Source organism: Anopheles merus, chromosome 2R, assembly GCF_017562075.2.
Source record: "Anopheles merus strain MAF chromosome 2R, AmerM5.1, whole genome shotgun sequence".
NCBI classification, from domain to species: Eukaryota; Metazoa; Arthropoda; class Insecta; order Diptera; family Culicidae; genus Anopheles; species Anopheles merus.
In genome coordinates this window covers 38,315,536-38,336,791 of record NC_054082.1, presented here as the reverse complement: position 1 = coordinate 38,336,791, position 21,256 = coordinate 38,315,536, and the positions used below count along the sequence as shown (strand labels likewise).

At 50.1% G+C, this 21,256-nt stretch overlaps 3 protein-coding genes across 6 annotated transcripts; 2 read left to right on the top strand and 1 right to left on the bottom strand.

Moving 5' to 3' along the window:
• Positions 1-123: 123 nt before the first annotated feature.
• LOC121588935 (proton channel OtopLc-like) lies at positions 124-3,364 on the top strand. Its single transcript, XM_041907402.1, has 4 exons — positions 124-2,480; positions 2,556-2,626; positions 2,716-2,844; positions 2,929-3,364. The coding sequence occupies exons 1-4, from the start codon at positions 377-379 to the stop codon at positions 3,142-3,144; spliced, it is 2,520 nt and encodes an 839-aa protein (XP_041763336.1). The 5' UTR covers positions 124-376; the 3' UTR covers positions 3,145-3,364.
• LOC121588933 (chorion peroxidase) lies at positions 3,036-21,242 on the top strand. Of its 4 annotated transcripts, XR_006004243.1 has the most exons (7): positions 12,615-13,659; positions 13,770-13,943; positions 14,024-14,163; positions 14,268-16,157; positions 16,243-16,656; positions 18,537-18,630; positions 20,200-21,242. XR_006004243.1 is itself a non-coding variant. In XM_041907401.1 (6 exons), the coding sequence occupies exons 2-5, from the start codon at positions 13,780-13,782 to the stop codon at positions 16,647-16,649; spliced, it is 2,601 nt and encodes an 866-aa protein (XP_041763335.1). In that variant the 5' UTR covers positions 3,036-3,123; positions 13,770-13,779; the 3' UTR covers positions 16,650-16,656; positions 20,200-21,242. The 4 variants fall into 4 exon arrangements, 3 of the variants coding, with proteins under 3 accessions (XP_041763335.1, XP_041763334.1, XP_041763333.1); XM_041907401.1 differs by lacking the exons at positions 12,615-13,659; positions 18,537-18,630 and adding an exon at positions 3,036-3,123; XM_041907400.1 differs by lacking the exons at positions 12,615-13,659; positions 18,537-18,630 and adding an exon at positions 3,466-3,977.
• LOC121588932 (nuclear pore complex protein Nup133) lies at positions 5,179-10,169 on the bottom strand. The gene is made up of 5 exons (XM_041907398.1): positions 9,872-10,169; positions 9,087-9,780; positions 7,099-9,004; positions 6,332-6,873; positions 5,179-6,241 (listed from the first exon to the last, which is right to left on the bottom strand). Exons 1-5 carry the CDS (start codon positions 10,009-10,011, stop codon positions 5,879-5,881), a joined length of 3,645 nt encoding a protein of 1,214 aa, XP_041763332.1. The 5' UTR covers positions 10,012-10,169; the 3' UTR covers positions 5,179-5,878.
• Positions 21,243-21,256: the final 14 nt, after the last annotated feature.

Sequence of the window (21,256 nt, the reverse complement as noted above, 5' to 3'; positions counted from 1 at the left end):
TTTTACTTTTATGCATATTTCCGCAATAATTAAATATTCACAAGAATCAAAAATAAAACAAATTCGCCCGGTTGCTTTTGTAAGGTTCCGCCAGTCCGACCAAACAAACACGTCAAACGAGCACAGCAAGGCAGAGAATGGAGTGGAAAGAACACCAAGAAGCAGTTGTCAAGATCGAGTCGCAAAACGAAAAAGTTGTTCAAAAGTGTCGTAAAGTTCGGGACAAAATTGTTGCTTGCAACGCGTCCCAAAACAAACCGTGCTGCATCGGGCACTGGTTGCGGAAGGTGCACTCCTCCCCCCGCCCCGCGGAACCTGCGGACACACCGAGCGCGTCAGGTGCGGCACACGCAGCAACAGAGCATCAGCATTCGCAATGCGTATAACGCGATACTCGCGTACGAGAGGGGGAGACTACTATCAGCGCGGTGCCGCGAAACCGTACCGCAGGCGCGGTGCACACAATGGACCGATTCCATTCCGGGACTACACCGGCCACAGTCAACCGGCGGCGTACTCCCCATACCACGGCAGCGGGCAGGAGCGGCGATACCGTGGAGGGCCCTCGCCCTCGGACGACCGACAGCCGTCGGTGCCGCGCGACCGACCAGCGGAACGGGCGTCCCGCGAACGGTACCGCACCGACGACTACTCCCGGCACAGCGTGAGCCGCGACCGCAGCCTCTCGTCCGTGCTGAGCGACATCAGCTCCGGCAGCAGCTGCTTCGGGACGGTGCGGGCGAGCGAAGCGTACGGCAGCCCGGCGTACGAGGACCTCACCGACGAGGACAAACGGGGATCGGTGGACGAGATGACGGACTCGTCGATGGCCCTGTCGCTGGCGCCGCCGCCCGTTCCGAAGCACAAGAAGCGCAAGAAAGACAAGCGCAAAAAGGAGAAGGCCCGCGAGCGGGAGCGCAAGCGGGCGAAAAAGGATCGGCGCCGGCAGAAGGAAATCCTCGAGGAGCGCATCTGCCCGCCCGAGCACGACGTAGCCCAGTCGAAGGAGATATTCGCCTCCGGCCAGAACATACTCGTCAGCGTCAGCTTCATCGATAACGAGAAGGGCGGCAAGGAGCGAGGCGACCGGCACAAGAAGAGCAAGCGGAAGAAGGCGAAGCGGGAAAAGACGCGCGACAAGCTGATCGTTACCAAAGAGGAGCGTGCGTCCGATGCGGCAGCATCTGGCCGCACTCCTCGCCGGAACAGCAGTCCCAGCCCGGCCAGCCGCGAGCTGGAGGCGAAGGACGTGAAAGAGAAGTACAATCTAAAGCAGCAGCAGCAGCCAGCGCAATCGGAGCAGGAGAAGAAGGGCCAGGAGCATGATCCCAAGCAACTGCAACACCAACAGCAGCAGCAGCAGGCGGATAAGCATCAGTCAACGGCGCTTCAATCAGCCGATCCGAAACCGCCGGCGGCCAAGAAGAAGAAGCTCGATCCGGGCGTCAAACCGGTGATGGTCATCGATCTGGAGCGTTCGCCCGGCGGGCAGATAATCTCCAGCCCGAGGGAGGTGATCGTGCTGAGCGACGAGGAGGGCAAACGGTCGATGGTGCAACGGCCTGGCAAGGAGGAAGCGAAAGGGAACGAAGCCGACCAAAGCAACCGTGGCCCCAATACGCCCCCGGAACCGGCCCCCAAATCGCCCGACTCGTACGATCCGTTCGAGCCGACGAAATCGTCCCCGAGCACCGCCATCTCCCGGCACGACATGGGCAGCATATCATCGCTCAGCTTTCTCGATCACCATACTCACCACCATCAGGATGATCAGCAGAAAGAGGCGAAAGGTGACTACCATCATCACTCGCAGGGTCACCATCCGCACCATCACCACCACCACCACCATCATCATCCGCACCATCCACACCACGGACACCATCACGGGCACCATGGGCAGATGGGCTCGGGACAGGACCGCTCCATGGCACAGCCGGACCCGACGGGCAGCTCCGATGGAGTGCTGGATCTGCATCCCGACTCACCGCCGTACGACAAGATGAACGCGCTCAACAGCAGCCCGGCGCGCACGGCCACCACGAGCCATCCGTACCACCACCTGCACCATCCGTCACCGATGAAGGCGATCATCAAGTCGATGCCGAAGAAGCTGCTCGCTGCAGGCGGTGGTCGAGAGGCACGCTCGCACGGTACGGCCGGCAAAGCGAACGCACCGACGGCCGGCGGTCAGCCCAGCGGCGGTGGTACGACCAGTGGCGGTGCGACCACAAGTGGCGGTGTCCCGTTCGAGGATGAGCTGAACGATGGGGACATTTCACCGTACTCGCCCCGCTCGAGCGATTGTGACGAGCAAATGTTCGAACCACCGTGCCACGACGGCAACGGGGAAACGCAAACGATCGCACTGACGGTTGACAACCTGCGCAAGGTGTTCGGGAACGATCCGAAAACGCTGTACGGCGATCTGCGGAAAAGCTACCAGCATCGATCGGTCATTGCGGTGGACGAAATGTACAAACGTAAGTATGGAAGAATTGGGCAAAATTTGTCTTGCAGCGGGGCAACCGTACTGATCCGTTCCCCTTCTCTTACAGCGCATAAAATGACGCTGGAAATGCTGGATGAAATACCTGACTCCGCGGTCGACATGCAGGTCAAGGAAAAGGTAAAGCAAATGACAAGTCTCACACTAGCCTAGCAACCGAGCGTAACTAACATGGTCGTGGTATTTTCTTTTCTTTCCAAAAAAAAAAGCTCATCAAAAAGCTCCAACGGCAGGAGCGAATCGTGGAGGAGGTGAAACATTGCCTTAAGCCTCACTTCAACAAGAAGCGTATCGACAAGGACGAATACAAGGAGATTATGCGAAAGTCTATCCCCAAGGTAAGTGGTGATGGTTGTCACCTCCCCCCTTTCTCCCGTTTCTGCCCCATTTGTGGTTCGCTAATTGGGCCCTTCTCGTAACAGATCTGCCACAGCCGTTCGGGAGAAATCAATCCGGCCAAGATACAGGCCCTCATTACGGCGTACGTCAAGAAGGCGATCGCCAAACGGAGACTGATGGGCGGTGAAGGATCCGCCTCCGGCACACCGTTGGTAAACCCGGGCAGCTACGGGATGCCGGCGGGCACGGCCACCGCTACAGCAACCTCCATACCCCCGGTAATGCTAATGAATCGTTGAGCAAACCCGTTTAGTGTGTGCCCATGACATGGGTTTGTTTTCGCGGTCGTGTATATCAGTGGTTGTGTCGGTTTATCAATCAAAGTAGCGCTGGTATCCATGTAGCATATTGTGACGGATGGAGAACAAAACAGCAACCACGCAGACAAGCGCATAGAGCTTAACGAGGCGAAACACATGGGCGGAAAGAGCGCTAGAGGGGCGTAGAAACAGAGAGAGAGAGAGAAAAGGAGAGTAGAACCTGCTCCTTGATGGAGTGTCGTCGTTTCCGGTAGTGAATCCATCCGCGATGTATTCCGTCTGTAAGTGCTTGTTAGTTGTACCGGTTCCCTTTCGGCCCGTTAAAGTATGTACGCGCGTTTTCCGCAAAGGTTCCGTGTGTTCAATACCGTACTGCGGTGGTGTACGTGCAATAGCTCAATAGCTCGCCTAACATCTAGTGCTTACGTTCTGTGGAATTCTGTACAAGTTGATTTCATTTACCCAACATAAAAAAACGAAATTTTGCTCGAAATATGTTCTCAGATGAGCGTATCCGGATGGGGCAAATGAAAGTGTGTCGTCCCCTCTAACTCCTTCCCCAGATCCATTTTGCATCCAACGGTACGGTTGAGTGACAACATAGTGACCCATGTAGTACGGTTGCCCTAAAGACCGAGTGTATGTGTGTGTGTGCGTGCGTGTGTGATTGTATGTAACATGAATAGCAAAATTCATTAAGCAAACGTACATCAATAGCGAATGGCGCGGCAACATGTAGAATTGCAAACCCGAATATAGTGCGAAGGTTAAAGGACGACACATCAGCGCCAAGTGAAATGCAAACCATCTTCGTAAGTGCTGCACGATACGCGGGCTCGCTGCTTGGTACAACTTTTTTCCGTTTTCTTATCCGTTCTTCCCTTTTCGGGTTAATCCTCTTAGTCGACTGTTCCTCCTCCCTTGCTCCCTTCCGTTGCCGATTTTATGTTTTAGGAAGGCGAAGGTAATGTGTACACTAACGCAGTGATTTCAGCGCGGTCTCCTGGTGGAGGTGGCCGTACATCGCTTACCATTATTCAACGGAACTATCGATCACACGCACTTCTCATGGAGGAGAATCAGTAGATGGCTTTTAGTGGCCATTTGGGGACAATCATTTCATTTGTGCCCTTTACCATCCTGAGTCTGAGTAAGCTCATGTGTAGAAGAACTGTGACGAAACTATGTACAGTGTATTGTATCTCCCATTAGCCTCTGATACACGCTGCTGATACGAGATGTCAGTGGAAATGCTGCTGTAAAGCTATATTAGTTGCTATATCAAGAGTTGAAAACAAACAGTAACATTAAATAAGATCTGCAACAAGAGTGCGAGAGAAAGAGAGAGAGAGGGATAGAAATAGAGAGACAAATAGACAAGTTTAGTTGCCGATACATAACAAAAAAATATGTTTATAAACTATCTCAACGGCGGCATAATGACACCGTCCGTACTCGTTCCTTTCCCCTGTCCTTCCACCCATTCGGTATGTAAATGGTAGTTGATGACACCAACAGACACGGTGCTTCGATCATAAAAACACACACGCACACGCACACTAAAACAAAAACAGACATAATAATTAGAAGAATTTCCCCCCGTTTTATGACTGTCATGCCCCTGTCGTCGTCGTTACGAAGAGAGCAAAGCAAGAAAATAAAATGTAAATAGCTGTAAAATGGTTGAAAACAAACCTTATAAATCTGCCTTTGTATCACTTTACCAACCCGCTTCCCTCTCGCCACCCCTCACCAAACCAAACAGGGTTAGCAAACAAGGGCACCCGATACAAGAGAACTCATTCTTCCATTACTGCCTATACCGCTAGCGTGTGTGTATTGTCTATGTTCTTCTCTTCGCGTACACTCTTCTTTCTTTCGAATGGGGTGGCGAAAACGCCACGGATCTAATAACTTGTGCAAGGGCACACATTGTACGATTCTCGGAAAGTTATTCCATTTTAAATGGGTCATATTGCTGGAACAGTGTCTATTTAAAGAAAAACCATTTAGTCAACTATTAAAGCTTTGTGTATTCAAATTCAAGGTTAATATTTAGCTAATAATAAGCTGCTTATTTCACAGATTCTGCCACAAAAGTTCTAATTACGATTAAATGTTGAAGCAATTCGGTCTTACAATCAAGCTAAAGCTTCTGATCTTTCATTTTAAGGGTCTATAGTGATCGAGTGCAAGATAATTTTGAATTTTTGTATTTTTTATTATATGGTATTTTGCACATGTTATATACAAATTTGGTGTATGACATACAAAAAGGCCCGTCTTGGGTTCATGGCCGGTATGCACCGTTCCCCTATAAGTAGGACTATCCAGCTATGGGTAATCAAAACGCAATGAAAGCCAAGCCTACTAGATGTACAGGCAGCCCTTGACCGACAACGGTTGTTGCGCCACAGAGGAAGGCGATGCACAAAATTATATTATAATTATTATTTTCTTCGATGCAAATTTAACACTTACGGTAAATATAATATTTAATTGCTCTATATTTGTATGAGTATTTTGAGTGATATATTATCAAAACAATATATTGCATGCTGCCTTTAACTCGATCACTGAATCCTTAACAGTTTAATTGAACACGCTTTATTTAGTTGCAATTACGTGGCATACAAATACACTTTATCAACCTAATAATAGTAGCAATAGAAGTACCTTAAACATACCCGAACCGGCAGCGAGAGAACAATGCTTACTTCTTCCTGTACGACTCGTTGATGTGCTCGTAGCCCAGCTTCATTAGATACTGGAACGATTTGCTCTGCGTTAGATCGCCCAGCTCCGGCGCGTTCAGGAAGCTTTCCAACGGTGGCAGGAAGTTTTCCAGCTCGCCCGCATCCGAGATGTAGCACAGGTCGATCAGCCTAAAGAACAGCATATTCTGCATACTGTCCAGGGGGGCATTTTTGTTGTACTCCTCCCACGAATCGCGCAGCACGGCCGCACACCAAATCCGGTGCCGCACCTCGATCGGATCTTCCACGTACGGTAGCAGGGAAAGTGCGTAGCGGAACTCTTTCTCGCTCGATTTGCTGTACTCATCGGCAATGTATAGCTGGAGGGCAATAAGAAAAGAAAGAGAGGGAGAGACGAGTTGCAATTAGACACAGCGCTCCTGAGGTCATTATGTTGCAAAACAACTTACATCAACAATCTCCTCCGGCGTTAGCACCTTCGCGTGCTTTGTATCATAACCGAACATTTCCAAAATTTCCGATGGAATGTTTTCCTGTATGTCGATCAGCTCCAGCTCCGCATTGATTGCATCGATCTGGCCCTGGAACGTGTCGCCTTCCGCCGCCAGCAGGCACAGCTTGCCCAGACAAAGCATCGCTCGTTTGCGCGCCAACAGCTCCTTCTCGCGCTGGGCCAGCGAAAGCAGGACGTCGGCCGCCTGCGCAATCTCGCCGTTGAACAGCAGCTGTATCCAGGCCATCGACGGATGGTCCACCAGGAACCGGGCCAACGCGGACTGATTGTTTTTGAAGCGCAGCAGTATGTCGCCCTGCCTGTTCTGGTTCATGTGCCAGCTGATGGCAAACTGCGAAAAGTCGTGCTCTTTGTAGCGCTCGATATACTCGTCCAGCCGTTCCTGGTTGTTGGTTTTGTCGCATATTTCCACCAGTGTCTGGAAGTCGAGATACTTTTCCGCCAGTTTGGCCGCCATCTCGTACTGTTCCGCTTCCACTGTGTGGGAGTTAGTTGGATTGGAAAGATTAGTTGGAAAGAAAAGTGATTAGATACTGTATCAGTCATAGCTAGTGAATTCTAAGAAAATGGTAATCGAAACAAATTGGTATTTCTACTTATGATAAGCCATTGTGGCTTATCCATCTTAAAACAAATTGTTCTCGACAAATCCTAGATTAAAATTTACGGCCTTGCTGCTCAGCTTTGTTTGCTATAGCTTACCCAATGGATAAATAAGATCGCTCCGCTGCGATTCGTACTGCTGCAGCAGCACTGCATACTTCTCCTCGTCATGGACGCTCTCCAGATAGGTCTTGCGGCCATCCAGCACATAGTCGATCAGTTCAGTCAGGTGCTTGAAATGCTTCATGCGAAACTCCGGTTCGGCCGTCCCCTTCACACCGTGGCGCAGCGTGCAGCTGATCAGCTGTAGCAGCACGTCCCGCAAACCGTGCTTGCCGGCCATTGCCGTCCAAGGTATCTGCTCGTAGCGCTTCTGCAGCTCTTCGCGCACCGTGAACGTGCCCGCCTTCGATTCCCGATACTTGACCACCTCCTGCAGCACGGTCAGCACGATCGTGTTGACGTCAACCAGGGCCGACTGAATTTGTAGCGCTGTCAGCTCCTGCTGCACATACCCATCTACCAGCTCGCTCAGCACCTTGAACAGCTCCTCTACGCGGTTCGTCTGGGCGTAAAACAGATCCTGCGGCGTTAGGTTCGGAAACGGTACGGTGCGGTTCGACTGCCGTAGCACCAGATTGATCGCTTCGTCGATTATACGCGAATGACTGTTGTGCAGACATTTGATGCCAATCGTGGCCACTATCTTCTCGCCAATGTCCGCCAGACACAGCGAGGTTGGCCGGGCATTGCCTGCCTCCGTTCCCGCTCCGGCGCCGCCAGTGACCGCATTTAAACGGTCCCACAGCTTGCGGCTGTGCAGAAACTCGATGAACTGCGTGTAGGCAACATTCTTCTCCCGCAGCTGCTGAATGATTTGCATCGAGGTCGATGAACCGAGCGCATGCTTGTCGGTAACCTCCCAGCGCGGATCGGCCGCCGGTGTGTCCTGCGCCAGGTCGATCGCAATCTTCAGCACCGTACGGTCAAGCTCGCCGTCCACCAGTTCGCGCTGGCCGGGCAGCTCGAGCATGCTGGCAATCAGTCCATCCGCCGCCACCGTGTTGCGCTTGATGTGATAGATGAAGGCCGCCTTCAGCTGGTGCACCGGGTCCAGCTCGTCCGGCCCATCGGTTGGCGTGTTGGCGATCTCTTCCGGGTCCAGCTCGTACAGGATCAAATTGCCCGCATTGGTCGTGGCGGGGGCAAAGATCGACTGCTGCATAAACACAGTCGCGTCCGCAATGGAAGAGCCGTTCGGGTTGAACATGTCGGACGAAACGGACGAGTTGAACATATCGCTCGGATCGAAATCGGACGGCGTGACGATTACCATGCCGTTGAGGCGAGAGAAGAACAGGGGCATGTTTTGAAAGCAATTGCCCATCAGGATCATATCCTCCCGGGCGTGAAATTCGATTTTTTCCACTTCCTCTCCGGAGCCCGATGTGGGGGGACTGCTACCACCATCGCTACCGCCAGACCCACCGGCAGTGGAGGCGATGCTTCCCGCACCGGCGTCGTTCAGTGCGACGGGGAAAATGCACCGATCGTTGTACACGTAGGCAATGCTACGATTCGCTATGAACCGGAAATCGATCAGCTCCGCCAAACGCTCCGCACTATAGAACCCTTTGTAGCGCATGATGGTGGTGTCCTTCAGGGTGAAGGTGCTGTCCGCTTCGTAGATTACCGTCATCAGCGCGTAGTACACCTGCTGGGAGCGTTGCTGATTGACGGCCGCGGCCAGTATGATTACGCCCCGATCGGTCGGCTGCATGTCCAGGGCCCACAGCTCAATCTCCGACGCATCCCGCGTGCTCCACAGCTTTTGGTGGAAAAAGTCGCGCATTTTCTTCATAATGTCAGCGTCCTCGCTTAGGAAGCGTTCGATGCCGCTCTGTGGTTGCACTGCCCACCGCTGAATCCACCGGTCAGCCAGCACAGTAATGTGCCATTCGGTGGGATTGTGGGAGATTTTTTCACAACTCATTTTTACCAGTTTCTGCACAAAACGAGAGAGAGAGAGAGAGAGGGAGAAGGAATGTATGATAATGGGTCCATCAAACACCCTTAAAACTACTCACATTTTCCCTATCCTGACCGTTATTCATTCCGATTATGATGGACGCGAACCGTTTGCCGATGCCGCCGAAAAAGCCCGACGGTGGCTTGATCAGCCGCGGCACTATCACGTACCGTCCGTTCTGCAGATGCACATTTAGCCGCATCAAGCTGCACGTGGTCGTGGCAAGCACAAACTCCTGCCCACCGAGCCCGACCAGCTGCTCGAACTCTTGCCCTTCCAGAATGTTGCACTCGTCGATAGACGATCCGTCGTGGGCGATCGACTGCCAGTAACGCACGTCACCGGCCGGCGACACGGCCAGACAGGAAGCCATCTGTTGGCCCTCGTTCACAAACACCGTCACCAGCGTTGCCTTGTGGCCGATATCACAGTGGGGCAGGGTGAGCTGACGGCACTGGCCGGCGTACGGGCGCCTCGGGGTAGCGAAGGGCTCCCCGCCAAACCCGCTGCCCGCTGCCTTTTGGCCCGCATTGTCCCGATACTGCCACACGAACAGCCGGCGACCTTGCACCAACCATGCCCAACCATTCTGACCGTAGTTTACCGACACGTTGATGCTGCGCTCGTTGAACGTAAGAACCTCGGTCACCTGCACCGGCAGCGAAAAGCCGTACGATTCGAGTATGTTGTACTCCGATTTGGCGACCACGCGTAGCGTGGACACGTTCGACCGGGACGATAAGCTGTAACGGCTGGAGGGAGAGGGAGGGAAGGAGCGGGTCAACGGAGGCGCATTAGCTGGAAATCTCGCAACAATTTAACCCCCCCGGGTAAACAACATACCCCGAGCCTTGGCGTGCAAACGTGCTTGTGTTGGTTGATCGTGCACCGCCCGAAAACAGTGAGCCGCCGAGCGATTGTCGCGACCGGGACATGGTACTATTTTTGATCGGGCCACCGCCAAACGAAAACGTGCGATCCATACTGCTGTACGATTGTAAAGAAAAACTGTTTGTCTTCCTAACTGCCTGCACGCAAACGCTTCCTTTCACAGTTTCACAGCATAAGTTTCGCGTATGGCACGGGCCGTCCTCGCGCTTTTTTGCAACTGTTTTCACACGCCGCGATGACAGCACCACCGGCATAAACAGGGTGACCAGAAATATCGTTTATTCTGTATTCCTACCGATTTTTTATTTTTCTTATCAAAAATCACTTTTTTTATATTACTGATCGTGAAACCATAAAATCATTTATCCATTCATTTTAAACGTTGAACTCCATATGAATATATTAAAATTACTAGCGACCAATAAAAGAAGTTTAACTGTGATAACTAAGGCCCGTGTCTGTGTTTCCCCAAGTGCCACAAATCCACTAAACGACCACTAAACGGCTTCTAAACGACTCAAGTTCTCTACCTAAACGGAATATAGAAAGACTTCGTTTAGCAGACGGCAAACGACTCATTCATTCTAAAAATAGCAAAAAAGCTGGTGGCGCTCTCTGTTGGTGGGATACCCCAACCAGTTGAGCTTCATCGCTTGGAGGAGAGCTTTCTCATTTCCTCTGTACTGTTGTATGGTTTCGCATTGAAGTTATGCATCGCTAGAACTAGAACGGCGATACGATTGTTTAAATACTAAACTCCAACGGAAACCACCAGCACTGAAGCAAGTGAGATTAGAGCAATGGTCATTGGTGTTGATACCCACGTATCTAACCACACGACCATTTATATAGATTTTTGCTCAGAAAGTTAGAAGGCTATATAGGTCATAATAAAATGCAACTTGTCGAAACACATTGCAAGAAAAGGATAGCAATATAATGATGAGTTGTAATACGCCATCTATTGATCAAACCAATGAAGCTGTGGAGCTTTCATTTTTTTTCTATGGATATTCAATTTTCCAGTCGTTTAAGCTTAATCTGTGGCGCTTGGGATATTACTGATTGTGAAACCATAAAATCATTTATCCATTCATTTGAAACTTTGATCTCCATATGAATATATTACAATCACTAGCGACCAATACAAGAAGTTTAACTGTGACAATTAAGGCCCGTGTCAGTGTTTCGTCAGTTGCGATTTAATCGGCCGTGCTGTTCAAATTGTATATGCGACTTGGCAGATAACGTCGGCCGTGTGATTTCGTCGTTCGACAGATTAAAAAAAAATGAAATTTCAAAGTAATTATGTAGGATTTGTAGGAACAATCTCAAATTTATGTTTTTTTTATCATTGAACTTAAAAACTCATCCAAATATTTTAAATTTCAATCGAAATAGCTGCATAGCGCAATTTCATTGGAAATTGCCATTCTAAATAGTCGTGTGAAAATCGATTCATAGCACGTCCGATAAAACCGCATCCGATGGAGCACTGTCACGGCTCTAAGCGGCCGCGTGGAACCTTAAGCAAAATAACTCGCCACCGCTGAGAAACAAATATGCATCACAGCCTTTCTTTGGCTTAGAGTACCTAGTAGTGATGGGTAAATACAATTTTTTTCCGGAGTCGGATTGATCCATTATCGTTTAGACAATTCTTGATGAGTTCATTGACTTTCAAATCGTACATCTAATATGTACGAAAACTGATTCGGACTGATCCGGAGTGATCCGGACTGATCCGGAGTGATCCGGAGTGATCTGGAGTGATCTGGAGTGATCCGGAGTGATCTGGAGTGATCCGGAGTGATCCAGAGTGATCCGGAGTGATCCGGAGTAATCCGGAGTGATCCGGAGTAATCCGGAGTGATCCGGAGTAATCCGGAGTGATCCGGAGTAATCCGGAGTGATCCGAAGTAATCCGGAGTGATCCGGAGTAATCCGGAGTGATTCGGAGTAATCCGGAGTGATCCGGAGTAATCCGGAGTGATCCGGAGTAATCCGGAGTGATCCGGAGTGATCCGCACTGATCCGGACTGATCCGGAGTCAAATCCAGTTATGATCCGGAGCCGGAGTCATATTTTGCGCACCTTAGTCGGAGTTGATCCATGACTCCGCTCCGGATTACCCATCACTAGTACCTAGTACAATTTTCAGATCGACACTTTAGAAAGACCTCCATTCGTTTGTCCGCTGAACCAAATCTAATCCATCTCCTTAAAATAGATAAAGGATGCATTTTCTCGTGACATGGAACTTCCATTTTGCGCATTATCAAACCACACCCCACCCCCGCTTTACACTTCTTTAGAACTGAGTTTCGTGTTTTAAAATCTAAGGCCGAAAATACACGGACCGGAATTTCGCGGCCGCGGAATTCCGCCTGCTGTCAAACCCATATAAAAAGTGTCAACGGCAACTTTCCCGAACTGTCATATCCATACAATTTTCAGCAAGCGGAATTTCGCGGCCGCGAAATTCCGGTCCGTGTATTTTCGGCCTAACGAAAACTACAGATACAATTTTGGTCTCCTACCGAAAACCGTCAAAATAATCTGGCCACACTGATCATGCAAGGGAGTTGCGTTTACAATCCCCATGCTGTGTACTACAACGGTCGGTGTGTGTGATACAGTGCTATGCAAATTTCTGCATGGCATGTGTCAAAGGGATTTTTACACGTTTTTTTTTTATTTTAAAAGATAATTATTTTCCATTAGAACAGAATGATATGAATTCAGTCATTTATCATTAACGCATTGAAACACAAGCAAGTAGGATTTTCAGAGCTATTGGAAGACAATCGCCACCATGAGCAATCGTAATCTGGCTGCGGCCGTGCACTATCACGCTATCCAGTACGCAGCCAGTAATATTTGAATTTAAAACCACACGTGATGGCACATGCTTCCTCACGCAAAAGAAAAACGTGTAAAACAAGTTGTTTTTCCCACCCAGATTGACCAGAAGCAGATTGACTGGAACGGCACAGTTGAAAGTCACCCTCGTCCTACGGTCTGATCTCTTTCCGAATCCAGGTCTCCCCCTTTTTTATTTTGGGGTGAAACCTTTCAAGTGTGTCAATGCGCTGGACTGGACTGGTCGTCGACACATCTACGTATTCATCATCGAAATCATCCCAAAAAACATGATGTCCACGTCCATCGTGTCGAAAAGGATGTGTACACATTGAGAGGATAATACACCAAACTGACAGTACCGGCACCGTTGGCACCCGCACTCACCGTCAAGTTTTCCCTTTTCAGCCATTCGGAAGTAGTTCGATTCGTTTCCTTTCATTCGCACTCTCTCTCCCTCTCGCTGTCTATAACTTTCTTAGAAGTTATGGATCGCTTCCGTTCCTTCTGCGGCTCGGAGGAGTTATGCGCGGCGTGTTGAAACTGGACGGCCCGTGAAACCTTAGTAAGGCCTGTGAACGTTAGTCACTGTGTCGGACGAGAACGGGTACGGTGGGCAAGGTGTTCGCGCCGGTTGGAATGCAACCGTTGTATCAAATGACAACACGCTGGCGATGGTTGTGGCTTCTGGTACACGGCCGTCGGCGCGATGCGGCCAAAGACCGGTTTATTAGATGTAATGGTGATAGTTCAATTAGTCCGTGTGCGATCGCGGTCGAGGTAGGAGCTCTCCCGTGGTAGTGGCCATTTCCCAAAAGTTCACATCTAGAGAGGTTTAGCCGTGCAATAGTCCGTCTGGCGCAAAGAAAAACCGCGTGGCAAGTGTCTCGTTATCCTCTGCGAGCGGGTGGAGTCTTACGCATAGACTTACGCAATGTGGTGCATTTTGAACAGTGTTTGCTAAATGTGGCCCCCTTCTCATCCGCAGGCTATTCTAGATGGTCATGGTTGACGAGCGAACGCCACTAACGTCGGACCTTTCCGGTCCGCTTCCGCTGGCGTCGGGACCCTCCGGTACCGCCGTGCATCATCTGAAGTCACACGAAAGTGTTCGGGAGCGCCAGGTCCGAACGTTCCAGTGCTGGATTTGTTCCGCAATACTGTAAGTCTGTAACTGGGTGCGACGAGGTGTCACATTTACTCATATGCGGAACTCAACTTTCTCCTGGTCCTGGATGGTAGGGGTGCATTTGCGCTGGCGATCGTGATCAGCATTAGTTACATCATATTCGGCGATGCAACGCAACCACCGCTGGATGGAGCGAACACGACGGCGGCGGATTTTCCTGAGCTCTTAAATCTCATTAGTTTCCCGCTGGTCGGTAAGTACCGTTAAGAAAGCAGGAGGGTGACAAGGGAGGGGGGGAACTTACAATGTCAATGAGCTAATGTCGGATCGATCGGACAACGATGGCCACCATTGCAGATGAGTCGTCACCCGAGTGGAACGGTACGGCGGTTAGCGACGATGCCAAGGCGGCCGCCATAGCGGAGGGCGAGAAGGCGCTGGGCGATAAGGAGCTGCTGGAGGAGACGCTCTCGTCGCCCCCGCTGAACTCGCCCTCCTTCCGCCACCAAAAGTCCGTCGGTGCAACGAAAGCGGCCCGGCTGGCGGCGAAGGTCGGCTTCGTGGAGGATCGTGCCACGCAGGCACTGGTGCGCCGGCTGGACATCCGTCGTCGGGGCTCGATCGGGCGCGGCCCGCCGATGGATTTGCCGCGTGCGCACGGCCAACCGCGCTGCGACTTTAACGCGCGCTATCGCACGGCCAACGGGACGTGCAACAATAAGGAGCGACCGTACGAGTACGGCGTCGCGATGATACCGTTCCGGCGCCAGCTCAACCCGGACTATGGCGATGGCATATCGGCACCGCGTGCGTCCGTCGATGGCAGTGAGCTGCCCAGCGCCCGGCAGGTGTCGCTCGAAATCCATCGCCCATCGTACCACAACGATCCGAACTTTAGCGTGATGCTGGCGGTGTGGGGCCAGTTTCTCGATCACGACATAACCTCCACCGCGCTGAACCAGGGCGTGGACGGGAAGCCGATCGAGTGCTGCGATCCGGGGCAGCCGCAACATCCCGAGTGCTTTCCCGTGCCGCTCGGTCCGGGCGATCCGTACTACCACCAGTACAACGTGACCTGCATGAACTTTGTGCGCTCGGTGCCGGCCCCGACCGGCCACTTTGGCCCGCGGCAGCAGCTGAACCAGGCGACCGCCTTCATCGACGGCTCGGTCGTTTACGGCTCGGACGACGAGCGTATGGGCGCGCTGCGCACGGGCGCCGGTGGCAAGCTGCGTATGCTGCGCACGCCGGACGGTCGCGATCTGCTGCCCGTGTCGACCGATCCGCTCGACGGGTGCAACGAGCAGGAGATGAATGCGGCCGGCAAGTACTGCTTCGAGTCGGGCGATGCGCGGGCGAACGAGAATCTGCATCTCACCTCGATGCATCTGATCTGGGCCCGGCACCACAACAGCCTGGCCCGCGGGCTGGCCCGCGCAAACCCGCACTGGGACGACGAGCGGCTGTTCCAGGAGGCGCGCCGCATACTGGCCGCCCAGATGCAGCACATCACGTACGCCGAGTTTGTGCCGGTGATCGTCGGCAACGAGACGGCCGGCCGGATGGGCCTGCTGCCCGCGTCGGCCGGTGGCGAGCGGGCCGGCGACACGTACAACGCCACGGTGGACGCGTCGATCGCGAACGTGTTTGCGGGGGCCGCGTTCCGCTTCGCCCACACGCTGCTGCCCGGGCTGATGAAGCAAACGCGCAATCCGGCCGCGTCCGCCTCGGGCATCGAGCTGCACCGGATGCTGTTCAACCCGTACTCGCTGTACGCGCGCGACGGGCTGGACAATGCGCTGGGCGGTGCGATCGGTACGGCGCTGGCCAAGTACGACCAGTACTTCTCCACCGAGCTGACCGAGCGGCTGTTCGAGAAGGCGGACGAGCATCTGCTGCACGGCCAGCCGTGCGGGTTGGATCTGGTGTCGCTCAACATACAGCGCGGCCGGGACCATGGGCTGCCGGCGTACCCGCGCTGGCGCAAGCACTGCCACCTGACGCCGGCCGACAGCTGGCCGGAGGTGGAGCGCATCGTCGATCCGGAATCGTACCGGCAGATGAGGCGCATCTACCGCGAGCCGGCCAACGTGGACGTTTACTCGGGTGCGCTCAGTGAAGCGCCGGTGCGCGATGGGATCGTCGGGCCGCTGCTGACGTGCCTGATCGGCGATCAGTTTTTGCGGCTGAAGCAGGGCGACTCGTTCTGGTACGAGAGACGGCGGGGGCCGCAACGGTTCACCGAAGGTAGGTGCGGGTGGTGTAGTGGGGCCGAGGGTAAAGGGACGCGCGTTCTGAACTTTCTTCTTTTATGCCTTCGATGCACTTGCAGCACAATTGCAGCAAATTTACAACACCAAACTGTCGAGCGTTATTTGTCGCAATTCGGACCACATTGAGCAGTCGCCCGTGTATCTGATGAAGCGTACCGATTCCCGCACGAACCCGGAAACGGACTGCAAGCAGCTGGACACGTTTGATTTCGAGCCGTTCCGAGAGGACGCCGAACAGCCGCAGCGCAATCGGGCGGCCAAAATTGCGACCGACCGCATGAAGGTGCTGGTGTTCGAACCAAAGGCAACCGGAACCACCACCGAGCACGCGGTCGGGGCGGAAATGCTGGACGAGGAGGAGGGAGAGCGCCAAGCGGCCAGCACGACGACGGTGGCAACGACAACGGATGCGACGACGACGACGACGACAATGACGACCACGATGAAGGAGGCTGCCGGAGCATGATTTAGGGGTAAGCGACGTGAATGAAGTGTGACTATATCTGAAACTGACTGAAAACTATATCCTGTGGAGTAGTGTTGGCCCCATCTGGTTTTACAGTAGAGGTGTTAGTAGAGATTGACTCGCCGAAGAATATACATTGGTGGTCACCGAACGTCGGACACCTAATTTTTTCACCTTTTATCTGACTTCATGGCGGCATCATGGATAGTTCCCTAGACCACTTATCGGAAAAATTTCTACGCACGTCTTTGAGGACACTTTTTAGCACATGCACATGCAAAAAATCAGATCGATATTTTTTAAATCTCTGAACACCATTCATAAATGTGATAAAAGCAATGACCAATATTGACCAATATGGTACATAATTCATTTCATATTGATATCGACTATTTTGGGTAGTCATCTGCGTCCATCCGGATGAACCAATTTAAGTATCAGCGTAATTTTGAAAAAGGTATTATTGTTATTCATAATTTTAGAGTTATTAGATCTTGTAGAAGTATCAGGAATGAAGGTATAGAGACGGCTTTGTCAGCTTTTCTACATGATTCCTTAATTAATACAGATAAAAGACGAGAAACAAATGAATATGAAAGAAATATTCGGATACAACCATGGGCAGAAGTCTTCAAAAGCATCCTTTTTTACCGTTTGAACATAATGGATAGGACAACAAAACAGAATGGTAGAAGACTGCGTCAAACCTATCGGGTGTAACAACTTTATAACGATAGGCTCCAAAGTCTCTGTAAAAATAAAGAAAAAAATAACGATAGGCTTTACGCTAGTAAAAAGTACGGTGACATTTTGTGCAAAGTTTAAGGAAAACGGTCAAGGAATTCTTAAAATCTTATTTTATAATTAGAATTTTTTATGCATAAATTGGCATAAAGCATACACATTAGTTTTGATGCCGAAAATGTCGCATTGGCTGTTAAAATCTAGAAGGAATATTCATGCTCAAAACCGTTGAACTTGTTAGGGCATTTAGAATGTTATGGGGATGCATGAGCGCTTATGGCACAAAGCCTTATTCATTACCTTGCTAAAGAGAGATATGATTCTTGTTATTAACATGTTCAAACATGCCCAGTAACTATGCCAGGAACGAAAATGGTCAACCAATTCGAAGCAGTAATTATTTTATCTAAATAATGAACAACGGCATTGAGGCAACTAGGTCTTCCAATGGCAGGTAACGCAGTACATTGCCACTACTCCTTCATTCCGGATACTTCTAATAGACTGTGAAACTCTAAAATTATTTAAAACATCAACCTTCTCTTTAAAATTACTATACTACTTCTTTTGGAACCTTACAGAAACGATATTTGGCTGATTAAGGCCATAGAGCGCTTGGCCTAGGGTATATAATACGCTGATGACCCAAAATAGTCGATGGGCCAATAATAAGTGATATTAAATTATTTTACCATCATATAAGCTAATATTGACCAATTACGTCATTTTGCTATGAAATGAAGACCGTCCGGCTTTCAGTGGAAATTTCATACCTTTTATCACATTTATGCATAGTGTTGCGAGATTTTAAACGATATCGGTCTGAATTTTTGTAGGGACAAAGCTGAAGAGTGTCCTCACCGATGGATGACAAAAGTGTTCCGATAAGTGGTCTAGAGAACTGTCCAGAGTGCCGCAAAATCAGATAATAGGTGAAAATATGAGGTGTCCGACTTTAGGTGGCCGGCACTGTACAACCGTTGGAATGGCTCAGACGAGATAGGAATCGATCCACGTCACGCATTGTGCAAAATAGTGCGACTATCCATTACAACGCCATGTGCTTGTGCAACGTTTCATAAAAAGTACCTTCCTTTATCGGGTAAATGTGGAAAATATGACCACGAATTTGTCCTCTTCTAGCCCGTTTATCGAGAGAACGTCCGTCTAGCAACATCGTCGCCTACTAGTCGAAACGATGTTCCGTGCAAGGGGTGCGCAAGGGATGTTACGGGTGGTGAGTAATTAAAAGGACTGCCAACGCACACGCGCCTGGCAACATTCTCCTTTTTTCCGTTCGCTTGTTTTTGGTCTCGCTCACCCACAACACGCTATCCCTTTCACACACCGTCTAATGAATCCTGCACGGTGGCGTTTCCCCCAGCAAAGCTCGTCCCGGTGTGTGTGTGTGTGTGTGTGTGTGTGTGTGTGTGTGTGTGTGTGTGTGTGTGTGTGTGTGTGTGTGTGTGTATGTGTGTTGTGTCACTGGGGAAGAACAATTTCCTCTTCCACCCTTCCGTCGCCGTACCCAACCCCTTACGCTGTACGGTTTGTACATAGACGAGCATAGACTTGCAACCACCAACCCAGTTGCCGGTTATCGGTACCCCACCGTACGTAACCGTCCGCCAGCACCGCACGTTGGTTCTCTCTTTAATTTTTGGTTGCCATCGACGTAGTGGATCCGTGGCCGTAGCCTGCTGGTGCGTTCTGGGCGCCTGGTAGAATGGACGCTTAATGAGTGAAATCTAGGGCGAGCGAGAGTGCCCCAGCACATGGCACACAACCACCCCAACAGGGGGCGATTAAGATAAATGGAATGAACGTGTGCTAGGGGAGAGTTTCGTGATGATGTGCGATGATGGGCGGAGGACAGCTAAATAGTGCAAGTACGGCTGCGTCGGATTTTTCGATTTCGCTCTCGGCGGTGGTACGCGCGATAGGGCATTGTTTTAGGGTTGCGGAGGGTGGTGGGTGTTACCATTAATTAATGCTAGAAAACGTGTTCGGTAACTGTAACTATGGTGACATTCCTTTGAACAGGCAGCAGCACGCACACAAAGGGCGGCAGAATATTAATTAGTCCTTTTTTATAACGCTGTTGTAGCGCAGGACAAAATATAATTACAGTGCACGCAAAACTTTTTTTTTTATTTATGTATAATATTTCAAAATTATATGCTACATTTTTGGTAGCTTGGATTCGATTTCGGACAGCTATAATTCAGCTAAAAGCGATTCAATCTCTTCGTTGCAAATTGTCTTTTTTTTCTTGAAGTGTAAAGTGTAGTAGAATAAATTGAAAAATAAAATAAAATACTTTTCTAGTTATTTGACAGCATTATGATTATTTCTGTCGTTGAAAAGTGATTTTAACCAAATATTTGAACACTGGTTTTATGTATCATCGGTTAAAATTAGAACAAAATAGCTGGTCTATTGTTTCAGGGTCACAAAAAAGAAATTATGAATGATTTTATAAAGAAACGAATAATTATTTAGATTTAATTGCATAATAAATTGTAAGCTTTCAAATTGTAGGTAATGGAATGACACGTGCTGTATAAGAAAAAACCTCCGTAGCATAATATAACAATACATTTCGTATTATTTTTGTTTGAGCATTGAGGTTTAAATCGTAACGTTTTCCCATGTGCCTGAGTTAACGTTCGTGACTGGTGTGATGTGTGAATGAATACTTTGGCGGTGTCCAGCTTTCTGGCAGACTGGGTTGACTGGATTTCTATTAAATTAATTTAACTTCTTATGCATAACTTTATGAATTTTTTTTTCATGTCTTCTGCAGAATCAAAGACGCGTGTGGTCGAATCCTACACAACGGAAGGACAACGTACGTCGCAGCTTCGTCGCAAATCAATTCAATGAAAGCCAGAAAAGTTCTGCTATCTTCAGAACTAAACCATACATTGTTCAGTTTAGCTAAGTGCAATAAGTAACATCACAACCAATCAATCAAACACCATTTTGACAATCTTTTAAATAAAACAAACATAAAACTACTAAACGCTTACGTTTCCATATTAGATTGCGTATTCTAGACACCCAAGCAGAAAGTGTGTTCATGACTGTATGAATCGAAGGGCGTTGTACCTTTTATCAAGCCCCGTCCCACTGTTGTCAGGATGTTCCATCAGGACTCAGAAGAAGAGCAATTAGCCACTACAGCTTTTAATTAGTCAGCATGTCTTAGCAAGCGTGTCCTTTCGAGAAGCGTTCTTAACACATCCCCCTTCTTGGGGCACTTCTTGGTTGTCATCGCAACACGTACAGGACCGGTGTGTTAGTGCGTTACTCATTAAGTCGGATTTCTACCAGGAGACCAGGAGGCCCTGCAGGAGTCAGTTGCTCCCTACGTGTTGGTGTACGTTTGTTTGTGTGTGTCGCTGCGAAGTGTAAAGAAGCATCCAACTCTTCCACTTCTCCAAGGGAGGCAGAGCAAAAGATGTTGAACGGACATCTACGCCGCGCGCACATCGTTGCATTTGGGGAAGAGCCCGGCTACGAGCGTGATATAACGTATTAGCCACTGGAAAAGGGGGAGACGATTCATTATGTACCACTCGCAAAAGACAGCGACGACAAGGGCTTGCTGAGATAATTGGTTTGCTCCGTCCCATCACGTACATGGATGGCTGTACATAAGGAGTGATGCCTCGTCTTGTTGTTTCATTTACTGCTGAGCCGTTTAAAAGGACTCGGTCGGACTGCTCTCATTCTCGTGCTCCAAATCGTGCTGACGAGGTGGTGTATTAATTAACTTCAGTTCTACTTTCTACCCGCTCGAACTCGACCACCACTCTCCCGGACCCGGACCCCCCCCCCCCCCCCAAAGGAACAATAGC

Coding starts and splice junctions, on each gene's coding strand:
- LOC121588935 (XM_041907402.1), top strand. CDS start 377: ATGCGTATAACGCGATACTCGCGTACGAGAGGGGGAGACTACTATCAG. Junction 2,481..2,555: donor GGTGGACGAAATGTACAAAC/GTAAGTATGGAA, acceptor CTTCTCTTACAG/CGCATAAAATGACGCTGGAA. Junction 2,845..2,928: donor TGCGAAAGTCTATCCCCAAG/GTAAGTGGTGAT, acceptor TTCTCGTAACAG/ATCTGCCACAGCCGTTCGGG.
- LOC121588932 (XM_041907398.1), bottom strand. CDS start 10,011: ATGGATCGCACGTTTTCGTTTGGCGGTGGCCCGATCAAAAATAGTACC. Junction 9,005..9,086: donor ACGGTCAGGATAGGGAAAAT/GTGAGTAGTTTT, acceptor CGTTTTGTGCAG/AAACTGGTAAAAATGAGTTG. Junction 6,874..7,098: donor CGATCTTATTTATCCATTGG/GTAAGCTATAGC, acceptor ACTCCCACACAG/TGGAAGCGGAACAGTACGAG.
- LOC121588933 (XM_041907401.1), top strand. CDS start 13,780: ATGGTCATGGTTGACGAGCGAACGCCACTAACGTCGGACCTTTCCGGT. Junction 13,944..14,023: donor TGGATTTGTTCCGCAATACT/GTAAGTCTGTAA, acceptor CCTGGATGGTAG/GGGTGCATTTGCGCTGGCGA. Junction 14,164..14,267: donor CATTAGTTTCCCGCTGGTCG/GTAAGTACCGTT, acceptor CCACCATTGCAG/ATGAGTCGTCACCCGAGTGG.